Here is a 26,811-nt window from a genome sequence, read left to right as displayed (position 1 = left end):
GTTATCCACTTAGAAAGCGTCTGTGAGAAGACTGCTTGCCTCTTCATACAGTCTGCATATGACACAAACCGATGAGATATAGTCCTGTACAAATAAAAGACTGGACATTGTCTGATGTCCAATGTGTGAAGACACTGCTCCTCCAGAGATGAATGCGGCTTAGGAAAAACCTCAGGCAAATATATCACCTGGTTTAAATGAAATTGAGAGACCACTTTAGACTCAAATTTTGGGTGTGGCCACAACATCACTTTGTCTTTGGAGAACTGTGTGTAAGGAGGCTTTGCCATCAAAGCCTGAAACTCATTCTCCTTGCAGATATTATCACCACAAGGAATGCAAGTTTTTGAGGAGAGGGACACGATCCCAGAGGCTTGAACGGAGGTCCACTAAGACCATGGTCCCACCGGTGGATGGAGACAAAGGATTCATTCAAGAATCTCACCACCATGGCACGGGAAAACACTGATCTTTCACAAACAGTGGCTAAACAGCTGAGATCACCACTAGATGCACCCTCAATGAGCTAAGCACAAGGCCTGATGACTGAACTTGCAGTTCGTCTTTTAGATAGTTGCCAGCATGGGCTGTACTCCATGGGCCAATGATCACATTGAAAGACACTTCCATTTTCCAGAAGAGGACATCCTGGTAGAGGGTTATCTACTATTGATCAGGACCTGTTGAACAGAGTTCAAACATCGCTTTTCCTCCTCATTCAACCAGGAAGCAGTCATGCTGTAAGATGGAAGGAGCTGAGCACAGGATACAAAGTGCGACCAGGATTCCGTGTGAGCAGAGAAAGGATATGAGAGACTGAACTGACAGTGCAAGAAGGTCAGAAAACCAGTACTGCCTCGGCCATGTCGGGGCAACGAGGATGGCGTTGGCCTAATCCACTTTCAGCTTAAGGATGAATGATTGGGATCAGAGGAAAAGTGTACAGGAGAGCTGATTGCCAGTTAAGGTGAAAGGAATTGATCAGAGAGCCTGGATGGAGAACCTCTCAAGAGCAGGACAGATGACATTTCAAGTCTTCCCTTATAGCAAACAGGTCAATCGTCAGGATGCCCTACGTTACAAAGATGACTCGCAGGACACTTGGCCTCAGACACCACTTGTGATTAAGAGAAAAATTCCTGCTGAGATGGTCTGTGAGATGAGTCTGGCCCCGGGCAAGTAATCGGCTATTGGAATGATACTGTCTTCAGTGCACAACTGCCACAGCCTAATCGCCTCTTGGCAGAGAGAGCACCCTTGTGTCTGCTCCCCCCCTTGATTGTTCACATAATACATTGCGGTGATACTGTCTGTAAGCATGTGAACTACTGAATCCTTGATGCAGCCTAGGAAAGCAAGATAGGCATTGTAGATGGCCCAAAGCTCCAGGACATTGATATGCAGGGAAGCTTCCTGCTCTGACTCCAGAGCCTGAACCTTCAGTGACCCCAGATGTAGAGCTCTGCCAGTCTGTGGATATACATTTTAGATCCACAGATATGTGCATCCATGGACCATTTTTGCAGATCGGATGTGGATACAAATGTTATATCGGCGCTGTACTCTACCCAGATGTGCTCCCCAACTTATCAAGGAGGTGTTGGTGACAATAGTGCTAGTTGGTAAGGGCCAGGCGAAGGAAATGCCTTGACATACATACCTGTGAACTGTCCACCTGTGCAAGGAGTCCAGGATCAAAGGAGGGAGGCGGACCAACCTGTCCAGGGGGTGAAGGGTTGGACAGTAAACAGTCCTGAGCCACATCTGAAGAGGACAAAGGTGCAGCCTTGAAAATTGAATCACCTGTGTGCATACAGACATGTGGCCTAAGAACCTCAGGCACATGTGAACTGTTGTGGAAGGTTGAGACTGCAGACAGACAAAAGCGGAGAATTGTCTGGAAACAGTTGGTCGACAAAATGCTCTTAAACTCATGTAGTCTATTAGAACCCCAATGAACTCAATTTTCTGAGTTGGGACCAATGTTGACTTTTTGGTGATACCCAGATGGTCGAGTAAGCACGGTGTAATGCGTACATGAGCAAGGACTTGTTCTCTGGACTTGCCGCTTAGTAGCCCGTCATGCAGATATGGGAAGACATGGATTCCCTTCTTCCTGAGGTATGCCGACCATACATTTGGTAACAACTTGGGAGTGGGGGGAAGGGAGGGAGATCAGAAGACAGACTAAAAGGAACTGTGTACTGAAAATGGCAATTTGCCATGATGAACTGGAGAAGTCTTCTGTGGCTCAGTAGAACTGCCATATATAAGTAAGAGTCCTGAAGGTCAAGAGCAGCAAACTAGTCATTCTGAGTCAACGTGGGGAGGACATCTGATAGATGACCATATGGAACTTCTTGTATTTGATATATTTGTTAATGTTGAGGAGTTCAAGAATAGGCCTTAAAGCTCTCTTGGATTTGGGTACCAGAAATAGATGTCTTGACCCCAGTGTTCTGGAGGAAATTCCTCCACTGCTCCCAAGGCCAATAAAGAGCGGATCAGTTTGATGAGCAGTATCTCATGAGTGGGACCTCAAAAAGGGACAGGAAGGGACGGTGAGGAGGAGGAGTGGAGAGAATTGGCAAAGCCCAAACTGACGGGTGCTTAGGACAGTTGTAATCAAGCCCCAAACACTGTAACAGTGAGCTACCCTTTCCCTGAATGGAGATGGGGGTAAAGGAAGTGATGATCAGACCACTGTTCTGGATCAAGGAGTCAAAATGGGCACTTGGGTGAGGGGGGTGGGTGTCAGGGGAGAGCGTTTTGACTGGCTGAACCCTGGACCTGACTGTCTCCTCCTCTAGGATCTATGCCCCTTTTCTGGGGTAATCCCACTGTCTCAGGGGAGAAAAAGGCTGCCCAAAAGGTGTGTTGCAGATGGCATTGTTGCTGCTTTTGGCCACCAAAGCAGAGTCTCTGCAATAGTGGTGTGTACAAACCATAGGGTGGCCCTAGAATCCTTGAAGGAGGGGAGGGTTCCGTCCATATTGTCAGAAATTAACACCCTGCCATCGAAGAGCAAATCCGCTGCGTGGTGGGAGCAATGCCCAAAATCTATCCAATAAGGTAGGGTATTGATGGCCAGTAGCACTGGTCCAAGGGCCCCTGTCCCGACTGTGAGTCAAGTGCCAATCCTCGTGCTCATAGTGCTCCATAAAGTGTCCCTGATATGAGTCAAGCGATAGAAAGCAAGAGGAGGAAGATCCCAACCTCAATGCCGAGGAGCCTCAAGTTTCTGGGGATAAAGGTGGAGACATACCTGAGGAAGTCATTAACTGGTTTGACTCATTCATTGCCCTAAACAAGGCAGGAACCAGTACTGATGATGGAAGCCATACTGCTGGCACCAAGTATGCTGCTACTGGAAGTGTTATTGACCCTGAATTCAGCAGCAATAGTGAAGCAGCTGATGGTGCTGAAGTGGAGGGCTTTGAAAGCCACCACAGTCACATCTGCCATGCCAAATGCAACTGTGCCAAGAAGTTTTCCAATACCAAGGAGGTCCCTTGCTTAAGCCCGGTACTGGCCGTGCTTCCACAGACTGTGGAAGGGGAACATCCGTGTGCGGTTCCAATTAGCCCAAGAGTTCAACCCCAACAGGGCTGTAAATGATGTAGCTATGGCAAAGTCCTGAAAGAAAGGAGAGGTTGGGATGGTAAGGCAGAGGTGGTTCATATCTGCCTGATATACTGCCAACATGCAAACAGTTGATGCCTTGTCAATATTGGACTCAACAGATGCCCCAGGGTCAGAACCGCAGTTGCTGATACAGTGTCTCTGACCTCCCTACACGGTACTCCAGGGAGTGGTTAAGAGACATTCCACATGCTGACACTTACCCATGCCGGTCCACGCTCTTCCTGGGGGGAGCAGAAGAGTCCCCAGGAGAACTGGAGTGGTCTTGATTAGTCTTATGTAACCTTTTCCTCGGCGCTGTCCATGGGGATCTGCTCCTCCATTCAGAGAAGTGCTGGCTCCAGAGCACGAAATGCCAGCACTCTCAGAACCCGAGGGTTACCTCTGATCCAATGGTAAAGCAGCCACATGGCTTGTTTGGACAGGTGCTGTTTCAGGCGAAGGTCCCTATCCACCTGAGTCAGTTTCGTGAACAATCGACAGATCGAACACCACTCCTTGACTTAGGCCTCACTCAAGCACAGCAAATACCTTGTGTGGGGTATCGTTATTGGGATCATTCCCCCACACGACGGACAATGTTTAAACCCCGGTGATGGGATCACAGAAGTATTTAACTAAATACAACTAACACTAAATTTAACACTAGGGGTACTATATACAACTAGAGCAAGACACTAAAATAGTGAAAGGTTGTGAGGTTAAGACCACAGAGATCTCTAACTCCAGCCATGGACTGTAAGAAGAAATTGATGAGGGTTGGAGAGACGCTGCCTCATATAGACAGGGGAGAGGCTAAGACCACAAGGCACGATCACTGCCCTTCTCCAGTCACTGCTAGGCAAGTGACTGGAGATGACCACAAGGCACTAGGGGCACACACATCTAAGTGGAATACACGGCTGCATCTACTTGAAGAAGAATCTAGCATTTCCCAAATGTGGGACATGCATAAGGGATATAACATTAAGATTGGCAGGCCTTTAATGACCCATGGAGGGGATGAAAGGGGGTGCAATTGGTTTCATTTTCCTGAAAGTGGGCTCAGTTTTCAAAACTGTTGATCTAGTTCATCCCCTGCCAGTGCAGGATTTTTTCTTGCTGTATATTCTTGTAGTACTTTGTCCAGTCTAGTTTTAAATGTCCCAAGAATTTGAGCTTTCATCTCTTCCCTTAGGTCACTATCCTCACCCAAAAGAGCTTTTGCAACATTACAAATTTCATCCCATATATAATACCCTAGAAAAATGTCTCCTTCTCCTTGGTGATTGTATCCTTCATACACTTACAGATACTTTCCATGCCGTCTCTTCATCAGCAAGCTATATTTAGGTCTTTTAATCTTTCTTCTTATTTTCACCCCTCCAGATTATTTTTGTTCCTCTCTTCTGTACACTCCCAAATCTGATCGCTAGGCTGAGAGGTTGGGTTGGAAGTGTATGCCAATGGAGGAGGTGGAAGGTTTTTTCAGTTTAAAGGGAGCCTTAGGACTCCCTATTGAACTAGCTGAGATCTAGCTGGACTGGCTGAGATCAGAACTATTTTAAAACCTGAAACTCCTGTTTAACTATTTTCTGACAACTTTTTTTTGGTATTAGTAATATACGGAATAAAGACCATACCTACCAATTATTTGATATTGTAAAGTTCCATTATTGCCAGCATCTATATCTACAGCTCGTGTGGTGTACACTATTGCAGGCTCTTGATTCTCAGGAATTTGAATCTCAGGGACAGGAAGGAGAAATTTAGGAGTATTGTCATTTTCATCCAGTATTTTGCAGATAACTCTTGCTGTGCTGGATAAAGAAGGGGTTCCACTGTCTCGAACCAGGACTGAGAGGTAACACATAGAAAGGAAGCTTATATTAGTGATGTTAGTGTAATGATGAACCTTCATCAGTAATATCAAAATATTAGAGTCGATGTGCTATACAGAAAATAAGAGTACATGTGCTAACACAGCTGCTTTCTGTTCCTGAACATCATGCTACACCTATCTGAATAAGTCAAATGAAATTGAGAAAAGATAACACTGATGATAAGTGAACCCACACTCTCCACATCCCATTTTACATCAAACATCTCATACTGTTACCTTTTATACTGAGAATCTCTTGGGTCTCCCTGTCGAGTGAGGCAGCTGTCATCACCTCTCCAGTATCCGAGTTTATCTGGAAAATCTCAAACCCATTTCCTGGTAAGATTTCATACTGAAGCAGGGAATTTATTCCTTAAAAACAGAAAGGAAAATCCAGTAAAAAAGAAAAAGTTCCAGTTGAAAAACCCACTCTCTGGACACTGCTTTATACTTTATTTTCTGTGATCTTTATTCTGTGGAAGGTGTTATGGATGAAATTAATGGAATAGCATTGTGTTTGCAGAAAATTTATACAAAATGAGCTGAACACTTCACAGAATCAACAGAAACACATGGTCCCTGCCCTGATGAACCTATAATCTAGTTTTAGGTGTGACATGACTAGCATAGGTAATGTAGTAGAGAAGGATTGGAGTTAAGAAAAAAGGAGGACAAGAGCAACAAGATCATGCAGTAACTGAGTCTTGGCATATGCACATTTTAGCAGCTCAACAAAGTGTTTGTTTTTAAAATTATTCACTTCTCATGTGCATCTCAGAAGCAGTGTGCCTAAAGGAACCTGTTCAGGAACCCATGAGGACTTCAAGAGACAGGCATCAGTATCTTTACTTCAGTTGATCTTGCGAGGGAGAAATCTCCAAGATGAAATATTTGGCTTTGAAAAGCCTTCTGGGATTCCCAAAAGTGACTGTTTAAGACTTTTCCCTCCAATATAAGTTCCTATATAAATGCAGAGAATCCTCCAGCAAGTGACCTGTGCCCCACGCTGCAGAGGAAGGCGAAAAACTCCCAGGGCTTCTGCCAATCTGCCCTAGAGGAAAATTCCTTCCCAACCCCAAATATGGCCATCAGCTAAACCCTGAGCATGTGGGAAAGACTCACCAGCCAGCACCCAGGAAAGAATTCTCTGTAGTCATTCAGATCCCATCCCATCTAACATCCCATCACAGGCCATTGGGCATATTTAACAGTGATAGTCAAGATCAATTAATTGCCAAAATTAGGCTAACGCATCATACCCCCCCCCCATAAATTTATCAAGCTCAGTCTTGAATCCATATATGTCTTTTGCCCCCACTGCTCCCCTTGGAAGGCTGTTCCAGAACTTCACTCCTCTGATGGTTAGAAATCTTCATCTTTAATTAATCTAAAATGGTATCCCCTCTTGTTGGTTCAGCAACTACTTGGTGAAGGAATCCATCAGCTATCACATCCAGGAAAAAAATCCGAGCCCTATTATTATTACTAGCACTTGTCCACCAATCTATATCTGGGAAGTTAGTCTCCCATGATCACACAATTCCCATTAGTATTTACTTCATTAAAAACATTAAAGAGGTCTCCATCCATATCCATATCAGATCCTGGTGGTCCATAGCACACCGCAAGCACTATCCCAGGGGAGACTCTAATAGCTTTCTTCCCGAATGTGATTTTTGCCCAGACTCTTATCCATTCCATTACTTCTTATTTCTTTACAGTACATTGATATACAATGTTACTCCACCACCTTTGCCTTTATTTCTGTCTTTCCTAAACAACACATACACCCTTCAATACCTGTACTCCAGGCATGACTACTATTCCATCATGTTTCTGTTATTCCTATAATATCTCGCTTCATCTCCTGCACCAGTAACTCTAGTTCCTCCATTTTGTTATGTAGGCTCCTTGCATTGGTGTACAAACATCTTAATTTTTGCTGTTTGACTTCACTCACATTCTTTACCCGATTAGGCACAGACATTCTATCGCTAGTATCACCTATTAGACTGATATCTTCATTACCCTTCCTCCTTATGTCCATTCTCCTACCCACAGCTGTATCCTTTCTTACTTCGTTTTCTTCCCTCTCAATGTTAAAATCTGACACAGAGATTACCTGGACATCTCCCAACCAACTCCCCCAAATTCCTACTTTAAAGCTCTCTTAATCAATTGTGACAGCTTCCGTCCTAGAAGTCTATTTCCCTCCCTACTCAGGTGAAGTCCATCCCGAGAAAACAGTCCTCTGTCCATGAATGCCTCCCAGTGGCCATACATCCCAACACCCTCCTTATAGCACCACTGCCTGATTCATCTGTTGATCATCATAATCTTGTCACACCTTTGTTGCCCTTCTCTAGGAACAGGCAGAATCCCACTGAAGATCACCTGAGCCTCGATTTCCTTAAGCATCTTCCCCAGCCTGGCATAGTCTCCCTTGATACGTTCCAGTGAGAATCTAGCCATATCCTTTGTTCCCATATGAAGGACAATCAGTGGATTCTTTCCCGCTCCCATTAGGATCCCCTTCAGCCTCAGGTCCACATCCTGTATCTTAGCACCCGGCAGACAGCACACCCTTCTGTTCTCTGGGAAGTCTTTAAACCATGATTTGAGGACTTCAATAGCTCAGACATAGGTTAGGGGTTTATTACAGGAGTGGGTGAGTGAGATTCTGTGGCCTGCGTTGTGCAGGAGGTCAGACTAGACAATCATAATTGTCCCTTCTGACCTTAAAGTCTATGAGTCTATGAGTTTACAAGTATGAACTCCATACTATAGTCCTAATTAGTCCTTTGAACACCTTGATTGCTATTTAATGAGCTCATTATAACGTTGTCCTGTGTAATTCCTGATTATACATGCAGACATATCACTTGGTATATAGTATGGGATCACCACCATGTCTGAGTGTGTCTGGAACAGGGCTGGGCAAACTTTTTGGCCCGAGGGCCACATCGGAGAATAGAAATTGTATGGCGGGCCATGAATGTTCACAAAATTGGGGTTGGGGTGCAGGAGGGGGTGCGGGCTCTAGGGTGGGGCTGGGGATGAGGAGTTTGGGGTGTAGGAGGGTGCTCTGGGCTAGGACTGAGGGGTTCGGAGGGCGGTAGGGGGATCAGAGCTGGGGCAGGGGTGCAGGAAGGGGTGCAGGTTCCAGCTGGGGTTGCGGGCTCTGGGGTGGGGCTGGGAATGAGAGGTTTGGGTGTAGGAAGGTGCTCCGGGCTGAGATTGAGGGGTTTGGAGAGTGTCAGGGGGATCAGGGCTGGGGCAGGGGCATGGGGAGAGGCTCAGGAGGTGCAGGCTCCCAGTGACGCTTACCTCAAGCAGCTCCCGGAAGCAGGGGCTTGTCCCTCTCCAGCTCCTATGCAGAGGCATGGCCAGGCGGCTCTGCACGCTGCCCCATCTCCAGCTCCCATTGGAGCACGTAGGAGCCAGAGTGGGGCCATGCCGCGGCTTCAGGAAGCCGCGTGGTGTGGCCCCCGACCCAGCGCCCCTGCCAGAGCGGGGCTGAGCGGCATGGTGCGGCTCGCAGGCCAGTTTAAAACAGCTCGTGGGCCACATCCAGCCCGCGGGCTGTAGTTTGCCCACCCCTGCTTTGGAGAATAAGGAGATTAGCAAAGGGAGACTCTCTTTTCAAAGCTGCCTGCCTCCTGTGTAGACAGATAAATCTGATTCCATATTCCTATCCATTATGGATTCAAAATAATTTCTCCCATTTTTCTTGTGGTTTCAATGCTCTCCTGAGAAAAGTATAACATCATTTCCATAATTGGTTATAGAGTAAGATCATTCACACTATTAACTTTAATGAGATTAATCCTATATTATACACCAAGGGCAATTTGCATTCATCTTGTACTATTGTGCAAGTATATTACCAGCTTTTCACAAGTTTCAGTGGATCATTTTTCTGTTTTTTTTTTTTAAACTAACAACAGACTATTAGTAGTTTAGGTACAGTTAATGCACCTGGAAAAGGTTGGAGTTCTTAGCAAATTCTGAAGCTATTTAGGCTCAAACACCCTGGACTTGATTCTGTTCTCACATACACCAGCGGTAATCAGGATAAACTCCATTTAGGGTGACCAAATGTCCCAATTTTATAGGGACAGTCCTGATTTTTGGGTCTTTTTCTTATATAGGCTCCTATTACCCTCCACCCTCTGTTCCGATTTTTCACACTTGCTGTTTGGTCACCCTAACTCCATTAGAGTGGGAGCTGTATTCATGTAAACTCAGTGTGAGAGGAGAAAAAAAGGCCTGCCAGCCAAGGCCTTATTTTTCTTTTTATTAGCCTTGTTGAAACAGATTCATACACCTTAATGAAGTTATTGTCGTTTGATTAAGGGACTAACTACTGTAAATGGACTTGCTTCTTATTAATTCAAAGGGATAACATGTTCATTCACAATACAAGAAAAGTTGTGTAGGAGAAAGAGGATACATTAAATATGCTCTTACATCTTTCTAGATAAGAGAAAAAGCATGTAATGGAAAAGACAACTGTGGAGTAACCTCATGCAAAATTAAAGGTCAACAACCCACAGCAGCCCTTCCCCATGCAAAGTATATCTTACCTAAATATAAAAGCTTCACTGCAGCTCTGTTTAGAAAATGGCTACATTAACTGATACAAGTCAACTGCATGTAGCAATCATTAGCTACATCTGAAAGTACAAACTCTGTAAACGGAGAAAGAAGATAACTGCTGAATTAGGGATAGAGATGACATGAACTTGTGATGAAAGCCTGTGTCCTTTTGCAACTAAAGGCCTTGAATTAAGGCCTTCATGGACAGATTCTTCACACCAGTCATTACTTGTAGCCAAAGCTACACAGACACATAGCTACCATAACAGTCAGCTAACCACATAAATGCACTATTATAAGTAAAATTTCCAACCTTTAAAATAAAAACCACAAGCTTCTATCCTTTGAGCTAGAGGACATTCTTGATTAATTGCCAGTGTGGATACAGACTAACACGGCTGCTACTCTGAAACCTGCCAGTGTGGGAATGCTTATAATATCCTCCCTTAAGGCCTCCAGCCACTGGACCGCAAGTCTATTAGAGGATGATAAACACTGACACTCTATCCAGGAGAGGGAAGTGGTGGTCATACATTCAGTGCATTACAATATCACACACCTGGCAGAACAAGTGACATATTTAGACTCTGGAGGTGCACTATTGACAGCTCTTGCTAAGGAAGCTTAAATGTTTCCATTCCAACCCGCCTTTTCCAGTTGCTTATAACTTTCTGAAACATTCCCTTTTTAACAGAATTTTTCTCTGCCCAAGTGGAATTATTTTTCTGGAAGTTTGAGTGGAACTTTGCTCCAACTACTGGTAAAAAAGGCTTGGAGCCCAACAACCCACAATGAGGAAACACTTTTCCACCATTCAGAATCTCCCATCTGAAGAGTTTGTACTTCACTAGCCAGAGAAAAGTCAGGAGGATGGACAGTCAGGCTCCCCCATGCTCCCTCTTACTCTAACTCTTGGCTCCACAGTATCCTCTCTGTTGCAGAGCTCAGAAGCTCTATAGTAGGTGAGAAGTCTCTGTAGCTGCTCTCCTGCAGCATTCCTAAGCTGCAAAATGCTACTGCATCTTACAACTAATATGAAATGAATGAAGTAGGACTATTTACTGCACCTTATATTTACTACATACTTACTCATTCCATAAATCCCATATTCCTCGCTGTTACTCTTGATCACACACTCTCCTTTAGAACTCACATTGAGAAAACCAAAGCCAAGGTTACCATACAAAACAATGTTTTCAGCAAGCTGGTTACATCAAAGAGGGGTGCAGATCCATCCACACTGCGATCAACAGCACTGGCACTTTGCTACTCCTCTGCTGAATATGCCTGTGCAGCATGGGTACAACCCCCTAATACAAAGAAGCTAGACCATATACTTAAGCCCATGCATGTCAACAGCCTCTATCTCCTCGCAAGTATTGCTCCCCGATATAAGCAGGAAAGTTGCTAGCAGAGTGCACAAAGCAATGCACAGATCCAAGACATCTTCTATATGATTTAATACCGATGCTTAGTTGCCTAAAGATATGACAAAATTTTCTTGCCACCATTAACCCCTTAACATTGTCACCCAAACAGGCAAGGGTTCAATATGGCAAACAAGAGTAGATAATGTCACTGTAGCCTGTGTGCTCTGGCCCCCACCAGTTGAACACCTACTACTCAGTGAAGAACAACTCTGGACTATAAGGTTTTGTCTTAATCAACTCTGCACAGTAGTTGGCCAGTCTAGAGATGCAATGATCAAGTGGGGCTACATCACTAACCCCAATACCTGTGACTACAACAGAGAGCCTTAAATATGAAGTTTCTCCTGCAATGCCAGCTGCTCGAGTGTGCATGCTCTTCCAGTGACCTGGCAGAGTGCAATGATCAGGCAATCACGTATGCATAGATGTGGTGGGAAGCAGTATGAGGACAAGAAGATTACTACACACTCTCTGGAAACAGGGACTTCTGAACAGGACTCCTCTGAGGACAAGGCACTGCTTCCCAGCTATAGTATTGAGTTCCTATACTTGAAGCAACTCTTTCTGCACATCAAAAGCCAGAAAAAAATCTCATCCAGGTTTATGGTATTGAGATCCCTATTAATAGTCTGATTTTGTTTTCATGATACTCACATTTGGAATTGCAGACAATAGTGAGCAGGAGCTTAAAGGCAGAACTTATTAGATACACATAGAGCTGGTTCAAAGCCCAAGATTTTTGCTATATAGGGGGTTCCTCAACCCAAGTATCTTACCTAGTTGAAATATTCTGCAGATATCTTTGCTCTCATGTCTGAGAGCTTAGATTTGTGGGTTGTTTGTAGCATACACTCCTACTGGACCTGCAGGAAGCATGTGTCTCCAGATAGTTTTTGGGATGCAGCTTGAGGAACTCACAGGAAGCATACTCAGGAGAAACTGCTCAAAATTTAGGACAAGACAGCTCCTTGGGTGCCCAGAAGAAGGAGACAACAGAGTTAGAGCTCCTGTGGGGCAGGTGGAGAGTCTACAGGAGCACAGGCCCTCTCATACAATGCAAGAGGTCTTCCTTCTGAGAGAAAAGGGGGCAGTCTGGAGTGCCAGTAGAAATGCAATGGCTGCTTGCCTAATGGTTAAAGGTCTCTTCCTGTGGTCCACTGGTGGGAGTTGGTGGAGCAGGATGTCAAAATGAGTGAAAGTGGCATCAGCTACTAATGCACAGTCTTTCATAACCGATACTTCAAAGTGATGGTCAGACTGGAAGCCTGAGTCAAACACAAACTAATTTACAGCTGCATGCTTTTCCTCTTCTATAGGGAGAGAATCTACAAAGTGGGAGAACTAGTGAGGAAGAGAAGACTGGAAGGTGCAGTTGGCAGTAAACAGGACTCCTCCATGTGGCCAGTCAAGGAACACATGAGACGAAAAAAGAATCAGTGAAGGGAGGAAAGTAAGCCCTATATATAGGGCAAAGAAGTAACTTTGTGGATGTGAAATATAGCTCTATCCACTGATGTAATTCAAAAAGCAAGGTGACAGCCCATACGCAAAAAATAATTGTGGCATTATTCCCAAATATATAAAAAAGCAAATAACATTTATTTCAACATGCTGTATGCTTATTTAACTACGTTGTATGTTTCCCCACCTTTTGGTTTTGGGTTTGACTAGTACTGCAATATACACGTAACATTGGGCCAAATTCTGATAATGTGAGAAAAAGCCCCAACAGAAGGACTGTGGTTACCAGAAAATCTGTTCAAAAATAACACAACTAGAGGAAGGAACCTTCAGCCACAACATACTGCTCCAACCCAATGCGTCTACGCAGACAGCCTGCTGCTGGCTACTGTTCTATGCCACCCCTTATGCTTGGAATGTCCTTCCTATCTCATTTTCCAAGCCTCCGCTACCACCTCCTCATTCTAAATGCTCCCACAATTTTCACTTCTGCATTGCCCACAAGAAAGAAGTAAAAAATAATTACGGGGATTGGGTGGGGGTGGAGTTCAAGCAAATTTCCCATGCTTCTCTGCATCCTTCTTTCAGATTGTAAACTGTTAACATCAGGTATTGCCTTCACTTCTATATTGAGTACAGTGTTGAACATGCTGTTGGTGATTAACAAAAAATAAATAAAAATAATACTTTTGGGGGGCATGTGGTAAGGGGTGGACAGAGATACTGTTCAGCTGTTATGCTGGCTTTGGGCCATGTAGATTCACACCATGCATGGACCGATGGGTTACCTGCCTACTTCTTCCCTTCAGTGGTCTCCTAGGTACAGCTTGTGCACATATGTGGCACACATGGGCATGAAGAGTCCTTCCTACACAGTATCTCCACTGGTCTGTCCCCCTCAGACCTGCCTTTCACAATGATTGTGAGCACAGTAGTAGAATTGTAAATCTTGCTGAGTACTGAGGATGGTTTTAACTAGCTCTTTAACAAATTTTTTTAATGTAGCACAGCATTATACTATACTGCAAAACATATGTGGAGGAAGAAAGCATGTGGTACAGAGGAAGTGAGCATATGAGGAACCCTCTTCCTCATCCATTTTGTACGTCTCTGAAAAAAATATTAGTGTTATTAACTTTAAAAAATACATAGTCTTCAGGTCCTCAATTTTTCATCATGTTACAAATCTGCAGCTGGCTTCTAGGTCAAGATTCCTTTTCTGTGTTATTACAACAAAAATCTAGGATGACAGTGCCCCTCTCTGGCCAGAAGAGATTAATGCACATTTGCTGGTTCCATTACTATAAAAGTATCTTTATCTAGTAAAGTAACTTTTAAACACTAGAAAATATTCTGCTGAGAAGGAACAGAAGTTGCAGATATTGACCTTAATAATGACTTTAACTTAGTTTACATTTATTTTAGTATTTCAAGTTTTGGGGAAAAAAATCACTGACTGCCTTCCACATCAGTTTCCCACACAATTCTAGATCTACTTCTTTTAAGTGATGGTTTCCCAAAATTTAGCCCTGATTCTACGCTCACTGATATCAACTGAAGTTTTGTCATTCACTTCAAAGGCAGGAGAATCAAGTCCTTTGTAATTATATTCTTTCTTCAAGCACAGAAGATGAAATTCTGGCCTACTGAAGTCAATAGGGAGTTTTGCCATTGACTTCAATGGAACCAGGATTTCACCCTGAAAATATGCTCACAGCTAACCTAATGTAAACTTTCTTATATAGGGTGCTGGAGCAAAAGGCCGCTTCCTGGGAAAATCTGACATTTGGGAAGTATGTTTTAAAAAGACATTGCTACATAGCTTGAAGCAACATGTAGTTTTTCTGCCTTTTGTTTAAATAAATGTTCTCTCTAGCCCAGTATTAGTAGATATAATATGAAACCTTTTAAATATAAATTTTTAATAAATGTAAACATTCCCCTTTAGTGTCTGCAACCCAAACACTGCAGCATTACGCTAGGGCATGAGAGCCAAAAATTGAACCTGACCAGACAAGTTTCAGCATCAAATCTAAGAACCCAATCCTCCAATGTGATCTGTGCAGATGGACCTCTGGACAGAATCCCTAGACTTCACTGGGGCTCCACACATGTGGATCAGAATGCCTAAGTGAAATGCAAAGATTAAACAACATAAAGGATGATAAGATAAATTATAGTTTAAATAGTCTTTTGGTTTCAATTATTTAATGTGTTATTATTGAGTAATTTCTTTTTGTAGATTTTCATCTGGCAACATCACTTTACTCAGCTGTGGTAGTCTTCTACACTTTTTCTTTGCTGATTATTTATACTTTGGAATCTGGAAATGGGAAACAACCTACTATATACAGTTTTGGTATTTGGACCTGAATATTCAAAACTGGATTCTGATTTCAGCAAACGCTAAGCAAAACAAGAAAGACTATTTCTATTTTTCTCACTTTCCCTGGCTTGCTTGAATTTTCCATGGAGAAGAGTGAAACCTTACTGGGGAGTCCACCTTCATTCATAGGTTTAGAAATATGGAGTATGTCTACACTGCAATAAAAAACCCAGGCACCAAGTCTCAGAGCCCAAGTCAATTGACTTGGGCACATGGGGTTAAAAATTGCGGTGGAGGTGTTTAGGCTTGGGCTAGAATCTGGGCTCTGAGACTGCTTCCACCGCTCCCCAGCCCCAGCCCTGAGGGTTTCAGAGGCTGGGCTCCAGCCCAGGCCCGAACGTCTACACAGCAATTTTTAGCCCCACAGCCCAAGACCAAATCAACTGACGTGGGTCAGCTGTGACAATGCCACAGGTCTTTTAGTGCACTGTAGATGTACTCCTCGTGCTTTAAATTGTGAAAATTTTCACAATTTTCATTAAAAGGCAATACTGTAAAGTGCCACCCATTTCTGCAAACTCATCTGAGAAGCTATTTTACACTAGACATGTTAAACAGAGATTGGCCTCACTCAAACCCCAACTCTAAACACCCCCTATACTTTGGAAGTAGGTTCAGACTCTGAACCAAGAGCCAGATTTTGAAACTAAATCAAACCCAGCTACAAGTAATACTAGGTGGCTAACATATGTACAGACATTAGGAGCCAAGATCTGGTCATTAACATTATTTCCAGTATGAAAGAAATGGTTAAAATGACTGAAATTACCTGAATCTCTGTCTACAGCTTCCACCTTAATGACAAACTCTCCAGGATCTTGATTTTCACAAACTGCAGCTTCATACAATGGCTTTTGAAATACTGGCCTCTCATCATTTACATCAAGAATGCTTACAGTCAGCATCTGGGTTGCAGAGAGTGATGGTCTGCCATCATCAAGAGCCATGATAGTCAAACTGTAGTATTCTTGACTTTCATGGTCCAAAGGAAAGGCTGTGGTTAGCAACCCTGTTATAAGGAAAAGAAAGGTCAAAAGGGCATTGTTTCATTACAACACTCCCCCCTTAGTACAGCAAGTTACACTATCACAATAGTCAGTCACTATTCGTTTAACCTCTGCAGTCCAAGAAAAGCTCAAGTAGTGCAAATATTTATATGATCTCTTAACGTGCAATTCACTCTGAAAATGTAAAACTCCGTAAATGTGGCATTGATTTCTATATCAAATGTGTTCACTTAGAAAAAAATCATCTTATTTGTAATCTACTGTAAAGAACTGTGATATCACAGCACCCTCTAGGCAGCCCTGCAAACTCAGCCTTGGGCTCCATATGCGAGTCAGGCTGTGTTTTTTCCTTGTATCATCACCACATGATAAAGATTCTACTGGACAAATTACGCCCTCAGTGACATACATGTAACCCCACAGCTTTCTTAATTCTGTGCTAAAGACTTTAGTACAGGGGTTCTCAACCTTTTTCTTTCTGAGATCCCACCACCATGCTATAAAAACTCCATCACCCACCTGTGCCACAATTGTTTTTCTGTATATAAAAGCCAGGGCTGGCGCTAGGGAGTAGCAAGCAGGGCAACTGCCCGGGCCCTCATGAAGCTAAGTTGCTCAGGCTTTGGCTTCAGACCCTGGTGATGGGGCTTGGTGCCCTTGGCTGCAGTCCCGTGTGGCAGGATTACAGCTTTCTGCCCTGATCCTTAGTGAGTCTAATGCTGGCCATACTTGGCAGACCCCCTGAAACCTGCTCACAGCCCCTCAGGGGGCCCTGGACCGCTGGTTGAGAACCACTGCATTAGCACTTTTCATTCATGTCTACACAGGGATAAAAAAACCTGTGGCTAGCCCGGGTCAGCTCACTTGGGCTCATGGGGCTCAGGTTCCATGGCTGAAAAATCACAGTGTAGACATTCAGGCGTGGGCTGAAACTTGAGTTCTGGGACCCTCCACCCTTGCAGGGTCCCAGAGCTTGGGCTCCAGCCCAAGCCCAAATGTTTACACAGTGATTTTTAGCCATGCAGCCCAAATCCCACAAGCCCGAGTCAGCTGACCCAGGCCTGTCACAACGATACTGCAGGTCTTTTATCCCTGTGTAGAAGTACCCTATCGGCTTCCAGTGGAGTTGCACTGGTGTAATTGATTAGAACTAAGGGTTTGTCTTCACAAACAATTAGTTTGCAGTCAGATGGTGGGGGACTCTTCCTCACAGTAGCCTGCCACACTCTCACTGTCCACATGCACTAACAGTTCATTAATGTGCTTTGATCTAGTTGTTTCAAAAAGAACCAAACCAAAGCATTTTAGTGAACTGTTGATGCACGTCGGCAAGGCCCACACAGTTAGACCACGGCAGGCTGGGTAGAGTCACACCCCAGCTTGCCATGAACATGTAGTTCATGTAGACAAGCCCTTCGAAAACATGTGTTGGTATACAAGAAAGAACAGAATCCAACTCACTATCTCTTATCTGCATTATCTCTGTAGTGCTAACTCAGGAATAACATTTTGTCACTAAAGTCATCAGATGTGACTATGAATACAAAGAGGGATCTGAACGTAATAAAACGGTGCCATTTTTTATGGTAATTGTCTCTCTTCGTTACACTCTCATTACCAAGAGGGAGGGGAGGACACCTACTCTATTGCTTTCTGATGAATGATCCGTAGTGCTGTTCAACAGTTTGCTATAAAGGGGCCAATTCAGTATTGCTCATCATGCAGACAATAGGAATTATTGTCTTATAAAACATATAGGATCAGGTCCAAAGGGAACTTTTTTTGTCCAAAGGACTTTACAGATGTTTGGTAAATGGTACAGAATATAAACTCCAAGTCCATATGCCAATGCCAGACAGTTTGCTGTATGTATAGTCTCTCTCTCTCTCTCTCTCTTTCATATAGGAAATGTGATGTTTATTCTACACCTGAGAGGGGTCTTTTTCATCGTTTAAAAAATATTTATGTGCCATGGTAGTAGAAGAGCAGTGTGAGAGAAATCTTTTTTTTGTTCCAGAAATTTGTCCCAAAGCTATGGGAGTCCCACAGACAAACAGTTAAGATACATGGGCCTGCAATCACAGAGAGGATTGGCAATGGGAGTATAAACCAAAAGTAAGTGGTAGCAACTATTTTCTGGAAAAGATGTACAGCTGCACACCCCTTATAAAAAGAGAAAAATTGGATTCATGTTTGAAATGGACATGGTATCAGTGTTACAGATCTTGTGCAGGAGACAGAGCTTTCCTGGGGGAACTAAGGGCCATTACAAATATCACCATCTTCCTCTGTAAGTACAAGGTGCCCTCCTTTTACCTTGCATTCTCTAATATAAAGCTCTGTGTGTGTAAAACGCATCTAAAACAAAACACTCCAATGCACACACTTCTCCCCTTAGAGAGAGGCTGAAAAAACAAAACTGTGACAGATGTTAGTCACACTGGTCAATGCACTCCTGAAAGGTGGGCAGATATTATGGTGATGAGCATAGCATAAGAATCTATAAAGAATATACAGTACCTGTGGTTTTATCTAATAGAAATGCTTTGTTTTCATTGCCTGAAAGAATGTGATATGTAACTTGTCCATTTCTTCCTTCATCTGGATCCTCCGCAATTACGTGATGTACCAGAGAGCCTACCTCTGCATTCTCCATGACATAGGAAAGAGAGGAAGAAACAAAACTGGGACTGTTGTCATTAATGTCTAAAATGACAATTTTTGCTGTCAGGGAACCAAGTCTGCGCTCTGTCAAGTTTATTGCCTGATCTGATGCAGACACTGTCAGGACAACTGAGTGAGTGACCTCTCTGTCTAATGGAATTGCTGTGATCAAGGTGCCATATAAAGGGTGGATGAGAAATGGATTTTCACCAGAGTCACTCGTTTCTATGGAATACTGTACTCTGCTGTTCAGAAAACTGCCATCTCCATCTTTTGCATTGAATGTGTACACTAGAGTGCCAACAGGTACATTCTCCAGTATGCCAATCACTATGAAGTTATCCTGGAAATAAGGGGAGTGGTCATTTTGATCTTCTACATCAATACTGAGGAAAACGGTGTAGTTCTGTGGAGGATTCTTATTACAATCCTTCATGACAACTCTCAGAAGGAAGTGAGAAATTGTTTCATAGTCAAGTTCCTTGGAAAGAAACAGATCCCCTGTTGAACTATCTATTTCAAAATGATCATCATCCTCTTCTTCAGAGATACTAAAATGCAGTTTTCGGTTGGTTTGCAGATAATGACCAGGCAACTTCACCGAGCTCAATATTTGTGCAGGTTTAAAATTCTCAGGTATGACAAAGTGCCTGATATCTTGAGAAAAGACAGATCTCCCTTTAGAAAATGGGATTACCTGAAACAAAAGCACAAAGACAGCAATATTGTTTCCATTGCTACTATTGGGATTTTTTCAATATAGTTTTTCTTTACTAATTAAGAGGCTCTAGTCATTTGTAGCTTGTTCATGCATAATTCCCATTAACAGACATCAAGGACAGAACAGACCTCACAATTTTATACTTGTAACCCAGGGAAAAGCATTAATCCCCCTTCTTCCCCTGCAATTTAACAAAAGTTAAAAATCAACCTTAGAAAATCCTCCAAGTCACTACCCAGATTTATCCTCCCAACCACCATTGCACTCAAGGTTGGAGCAGAGAGGGAACAAGAGGTAATTTCTCCTCCCCTGAATCTCATGAGCTCCACAAAGAGGCTCCATCCCCACTGCTCTCTCCCCGCAGCAGAGCTCCTCAATAGAGCTGAGATGGGAACATTTTTCAAAGTCTCAAATTTTAATGGGATTGCAAAACTGTTTCTCATCCAGTTTTACTCTGGATCTGCCTTCCCTCCTGTGGCAGGGATGTGGTGTTGCCACAGAAATCACCATCCACAATTTAGTTTGCCAAATATGAATAGGCAATTGATTTTGTTGAGATTAGTTAAATTGTCCAAGAATTTCCGTCACCACAGATCATTGAAATGATCTCAGAATAAGAGCGAGAAGCTCTTCAATAATTGAGCTGCATCAGCCTCATGATTGAGAAATATTTAGCGTACTCCTTAAAACTACCAAAAATTAACCTTCCTACTGGTGATATACGAACAATATTCTGGGTGACATTCAACCTATAATTAAGGGATTATAGAAGATCCCTGACAAAGTAGATCTACTGTGGTTCTGATGAACAGCGAGTGGGTAGCTACAGAGAGGGCACGAAGGTAGATTTAACACTCCCCATGCATGGCACAGCTCGTCTCTCTGATAGCTCCATACAGGCCAGCATGAGGAGTGTGGGCAGGCAGAGAAGGGGCATGGTATAGTAGGGAAATTGCATGTATTTTAAGTATTTTGTCTTCAGGATTTCTCTATTTTCAGTCTCTCTGTGTTTTCTTTTCACTTTGCCTACTCTCTGCTCCATTTTTAACTTTTTTATTGGATATTTTTCTTCTCTTATGTTCACAATCTCTTCCTAAAAGGACATGAACTTTGTAAATTGCACGTCAAACTTCTGAACCCGTAATAATGCAGTGGTTTCAAAATTGGGCAAAATGTGTTCACCCTCTAATTTCCTGGTTCAGTAGAACAATATCTAGACTAGAGAGAATTCTGATGAGAAGATATGCTCTTTATATCAAAATATATACATTTTACTTTCAACATCTTTATCCTTTGGGTTTCTAAAAGATTAAAAAAAAATAAACTGAAAATACAGTACCAGTTTTCCAATCCGTGCTAAACTAACAGGTACCTGGATGTTAACAACTGCATGTCCTTGAAGAGGAGGAATTCCTTGGTCACTTGCAGTGACTAGTATTCTGTAGTTAGGTCTCCAATTATATGAAAGAGCTTCAGTTGTTCTTAACTCGCCATTGTTGGGATCAATCTGAAAATGACTGAAACTATCTTCTACAGCAAAAAAAGAAATTAATTACTGTTAATATAAATGTTGAAGATACAGTATCACTTCCCCAAAGACACACCTTCCATAGTCACATATTACTGTACTTTGTAATTAACAATACAGAGCATGTCCCTGAGGTAAGAGAATCTGCAAGTCCCATTTACTTCTATGGGAGTTGTGGGGACTCCGCACCTCTGAGGATCAAGCTCATAATTAGGATGATCTGTTGTGAGCTCAATCGCAAGATGCCAATTCATGGGGATTATGAGGTATAAGGCACCCGCTTATTTCCATGACCAGGCTACCTACATTACTGGTTTGTGCACAGGGGGAGACCAGCTCCTATAGGGCTGCTACTTACACAAGAGGGAAAGTGGACAGGGAGTGGATAGGCATGAGCAGAGAGTGGGTGGAGCCTTAGCAGCTGAACTATCATGGAGGGGGAAGTAAACTGAGACAGGTACAGGGCTGACTTACTTCCCACATGAAGCAAGGAGGAAGCAGGAACAGAATTGTGACTCTCAAAGTCTGATCTTCATCTAGGGCAGTGTAAACATGATGATCTAGCCTTGTATTTGCTTTGAATAGGAACAATACACTTTGCATGTACTCTAAGGGAGTTAAAATCCTATGCATATTTGCCCTAGAACAAAATAGGATAATAAGAAACTACCCTTTTATAGTTTATACAAAGAGTGGCTACGTGGCCAATAACCGGTACATTTTCATTTAAATTATCACCAGTAGCCACTTCATATTAGTATTTATTCTAGACTGTCAAGGAAATGTTAACTAACAGGAGTATTGCTACACCACTCTATTTATGCATTCTCTCTCCCACTTGAAATAATGAAATTCCTAGAACAAAATAGCAGATTTCCTCCCCAATTTTACTAGAATGTGCAAAAAAAAAATATTTAAAATACATAAGAATTTGGAAAATTCTAATTTATTTGTTATAAAAAAATCCCCCTTAAAATATTGTGTATACAATATATTGTCACATGTATTTTTTAATAAGGTGTACTTGTGTGTCAAATATAATTGCATAGCATAATAGCTGCTGCCATCCAGCCAGGAGACAATGGATGTGGTTTAATTAGGCATCAACTTTATTCACCTAAAATATCTGGGAATACCTAAAAATACATTGCACAGCGCAGGTCATCATCATTTCCTTAAAAATTTCCACATAACCCCCAACCTGGTCCCAGCCATCCTGTTGCTGGGAGGCGCTGTCCTCCCCTCACATGAGGGTTAAGGGGGCTATAAAAGGCGGGGGATCAGCTCCTCACTGTATCTGAAACAGGAGCCCCAACCCCCACTTCCTCAGCTCCATTAAAGGATACTTTCCTTTCAATCCTTTTCCAATCCATTTTATCCAATAACCATATCCCTTCCATAATGAGTATCTGCACTGGAAATCTGGCACAAGTTTTAGGCACTAAGTTGCAACATTATAGCCTAGCCCCCCAATCCTACTTCACTGGGTCCCAAATCCACTGTGGGGAAGGCAAACCCCACACCCCATCCCTCCTCAGCCAATCTGGCAGTGCGGGAAAAATTCCTTCTCAGCTCCCAAGGAAAAAGGGGCGACTAGCACAGTACCCACAGCACATCATGAAGGAACCCAGGCCTTTTCAGATTTCATGGGTGGGAGGGTGGATGCTGCCAACCTAAACCAGGTGAAAGAGGGTTTCAGGGGGGGCTGCATGGGGTATAAATAAGTCTCCCTCATTCAGTCAGCAAGAAGGGCAGTGCCTCCCCTGACCTGGGTCAGCACCTCCTGCTCCAGCCCAGTATACCCCTGCCCCCTCTGCTACCAGTTGCACAGGGAGCCCTTAAAGGGGCAACAGCCCCTTTTCTTCTGACCAAGGACCCATGTCATACAGCTGCAGTGAGCACATTCTAATAAGCTACTGTGGTAAAAACAAATCAAAGACAGATGTAGTACACAAAATATCCATAAAGAGCTACATTTCCATAGAGAACTCTGAGTATGAAGCTGTTTGTTCCCCCAACCTGCATATGCAAATTAGATAGATGCACACGCAAATTACCATTTATGCATTCAATTACCTTACCCCACCTGTATCTGGAAAATATTTGGTTCTGGATACTTTGAACATGCAATTTAAGAGACTATTGTGAAAACATGGCTTTGATTGTCAATATGTAGGAGATTTTTCCATTGTTCTTCAAGGTTATTTTAGAGTAAATATACATTTCTAATGCCTCAATTAACCCCCTTTTGGTTTGATTCTTGTTTTTTATCGTACAGCATACCTGGGAAATTGCCAACCAAAGGACACAAGGTGAACAAGCAAATATATGTAATGGAACAATATTGTATTCTGCACTTTTTCACTTGATTTTCAGAAAATTAATGCTGCTATACAATTGTTTTCATATATAACCCTTGTGTTTAAGGCCTTAATAGCATGTGTCACAGCATACACAGCTATGCTCCATTATTCCAAGGAACATTTTATGTCAGATAATTCCAGTGAAAGAGAAAGTTGAAGGAGACAGAAAAAATAGGACAAAAAAAAAAAAAAAGAACTATAAGCATATGTTTATAACATTTGCTAGAAATTATGTATTTTAAAGTAATTGACAATGAAAATTAAAGAGAATTTAAACTAATAATAAATAAATGTGCATGAATACAATATCCTTCGTGTTCTAACAAAATGAAGCTTACGTTAAATAACAATCTCCCCACCCAAGTAAAGTAGTTACAACATGAGCGAGCTCCTACGAGTATTCTCACTGACTTCAATGGTAGTCGAGGGTACTCAGCAGCTCTCAGAATCAGGCCTTATATTTGTTTTTCCTCTTTCAAGTAATGCTGTACAAATGGTGTGCAGTTATGGTGTGAAGTACCATCTAAGATTGGTGTCAGTCAATAAAACTACAGGAGGAGTTAACCTTGCTTACTTGATAAGAGAAAAAAAAATAAGCAACCAGTCAAAAGCAAGTTTTATGAATAAAGTACAGTAAAACTAGAACTGGTTGGGAAAACTTAGATGGAGCCATTTTCCATCAGAGAATGAAATTCCACTGAAAAAAAATGCTGCATGAAATTGTTTAGAAAAAAACAGGTTAGAAAAAACCCTCATTTTGAAATGATTTTTTGTTTAGAATTTTTTATTTAGTATTATATTATGTATTTTAATGTAATATACAATAAAAAGTCAAAATCTAAACAAAATGATTCATTTTTGTAAATAAAAATGTTGTGATTGATCCAAAACAAATTTGGGAGGAATTTTCTTTGAGAGAATTTTGAAATTTTAAAGTTTCACTTAGATTTGGAATGAAGCCAAATTTTGAAATCTCAAAATCCTTAACAAAACAGAATTTCCATCCACCGCACACTTCTAAGTCGAACCTTTTCAATTTTATGAAGGCGGTTTCCAATTAGCTGAATTTAAAAAAAAAATTCTTTATTGATTTAATAAATTATAAAATCAGGATAACAAAAGACAAAAATACACATCTAGACCACACTTTAAAACTTCACACTTTTGATTTACTTAACATAGTTTTGGTATTGTTTCAGGATTCCATAAATATGAGGTAGAATAAGAAAACACCAAGGAGATGTTATCTAAACCAGAGATTTTTAGAGTTACCTCTGTACAAAAACAAATATATACAATGTAAATATATATGCACAACACACACAATGCAAACAATTCAAGTTACAACATACATGAAGTAATTGTCATTGTCATTTATCTAATGTTAATATACAACACTGCACTAATTCTATGTGCAACATTTCATAGAGCTATATAAAATTCAAAACACCCAATTTAAACAGAAGTAATATTAATTCAATTTAACAGTGTGGCTTTTATAGCCACAACTGCATTGAAGGTGGCTGTGGAGGTGCACTGTCTCAGCAGCAGTTGTCAATCACATGCTGGCTGTGGAGTACTCCGTCTTGTAAAATGCCTGCCCTGGTGCAAGGAGAAAGTGCTCAGCAAATCAGCTCTCCGAGTTCTGGTCAAGTGTAGGTAGTCTCTTGGTCTATCCAAGGCCGTGATCAAGTGTCTTGATGTTTTTGGTCTTTTGGCCTCGAGATGAAAACCTTGTCTTTGTTTCTGGGGCCTTGAAGTGAAAAAATACTCTTGCAGCATACAATGCCCCCAGCATTAGCCTCTAAAGTTGAAGGGGAAGAAGAGGGTCTGCTTTCCCAGCCATGCCCCCTTTTGGGGGCACAGTGCCTCAGGTCACACTAGCTCACCTCTCTCATGAATGCTTGAGGAGCAAAAACACCAGTGTTCTGGATTCCTTTGAAGTGGGTGTATGAGAGAAAGGAAAAAATTCCCTGTGCCCTCTACTACCCTGCTGCATCAATGTAATCAGGACTGGAAAAAACGTACCCGACACCTGCTAGCCTGAGAAGTAAGCCTACTCGCCAAGAGCCAAAAATAGCTGAGCAGCCACTCCCCTCGTAATCAACACCCCCTCCCTTCAGTTAAAAGGAATACAATCATATAACATTTAGATACTTGGGCCTTCTAAACAGGGAAATTGATCAGAATAGCCATTGAGGAATAAGCGATTGTTGTTAATTGTGAGCACACTAATATTAATTCAGAATAAAGTGATTTTTATTCTGGAATACAGTGTCCACACCGGGAGGTATTCTGGAATTGCTATTCCTATTGTTAGTTAATGCTCTTGAGTGAACACTCCCTGCATTTGCCTGAGTTGGTGCTCCACAGGCAGTAGGCATCTGGCAACTGCATCTGAGTCAATGCACCTCAATATGTCCTGTTAATAGAGGGGAGGGGAGAACAAGGGAAACAGAGGGGGGAAAAAAAGAAACTGAGGAAAGAGGAAGAAGTGGGAAAAGGAGAAAACCCTAGTCTCCTGGTGGTTGTGTCCCTACTCGCCCAGTGCTCCCCCCCCGGCCAGTTCCCTGCTGGTGCCCTAGTATTCTATTCCACTGTGCTTCCCTCCCCTCTGCTGCCCAATCCACTCACTGTTCTGCTCGCTCTCTCATTTATCTGCTATTCTCCAATACTAGGGAAGCTCCTTAGCTCTTTCCCGCACAAAGCAGCACATACTGCAAATTTGGATGAAGAGGAGGTGGACGTGCTTGAGGTGTACGATCATGAACTGCAGCAGAACTGTTCCTCCAGCCATTAGAACATAGACATTCAGGGTGCTGTGTAGTTCATTTAGCTGTCTCAACTGGTTTTCAAGCCCTGCATCCCAAAGCTGTGACAATCTGTTTCTGAAAACCTAGCTATCGTTAGCGACTAATCACAGAATGACACTAGATCTTTCTCAAATATAAGTGACCTCAATATGCAAATTCTATTATTTTAATTATTTTTCTGTGATTTCTAGAGGAACTGTATTCTATATAAAAGCCCCATTTAAGTTTCCACATATTTTGAAACCTGATCACTGGAGACAGTAAGTAATTCAGGAACTTTTGCCAACTTCAATTCACTCTGGTGAAGGAAGGCAAGGGTCTTGTCTTCACTGGGTG

At 42.4% G+C, this 26,811-nt stretch overlaps 1 protein-coding gene across 1 annotated transcript in view; it reads right to left on the bottom strand.

Annotated features, from left to right (window-relative positions):
- DCHS2 (dachsous cadherin-related 2) overlaps positions 1–26,811 on the bottom strand; it is a 220,285-nt gene that overhangs the window by 30,896 nt on the left and 162,578 nt on the right. Inside the window, exons 8-12 of the mRNA XM_054031047.1 lie at positions 21,144–21,301; positions 18,907–19,747; positions 16,149–16,388; positions 5,741–5,875; positions 5,269–5,478 (exon numbers count right to left, since the gene is read on the bottom strand). Coding sequence (XP_053887022.1) covers positions 5,269–5,478; positions 5,741–5,875; positions 16,149–16,388; positions 18,907–19,747; positions 21,144–21,301 — 1,584 coding nt within the window. The remainder of the gene's footprint in view (positions 1–5,268; positions 5,479–5,740; positions 5,876–16,148; positions 16,389–18,906; positions 19,748–21,143; positions 21,302–26,811) is intronic.

Source organism: Malaclemys terrapin, chromosome 5 (assembly GCF_027887155.1).
Source record: "Malaclemys terrapin pileata isolate rMalTer1 chromosome 5, rMalTer1.hap1, whole genome shotgun sequence".
Classification (NCBI taxonomy): domain Eukaryota; kingdom Metazoa; phylum Chordata; order Testudines; family Emydidae; genus Malaclemys; species Malaclemys terrapin.
The sequence above is the reverse complement of the archived record's forward strand: the minus strand, read 5'-3'. Positions and strand labels throughout refer to the sequence as shown.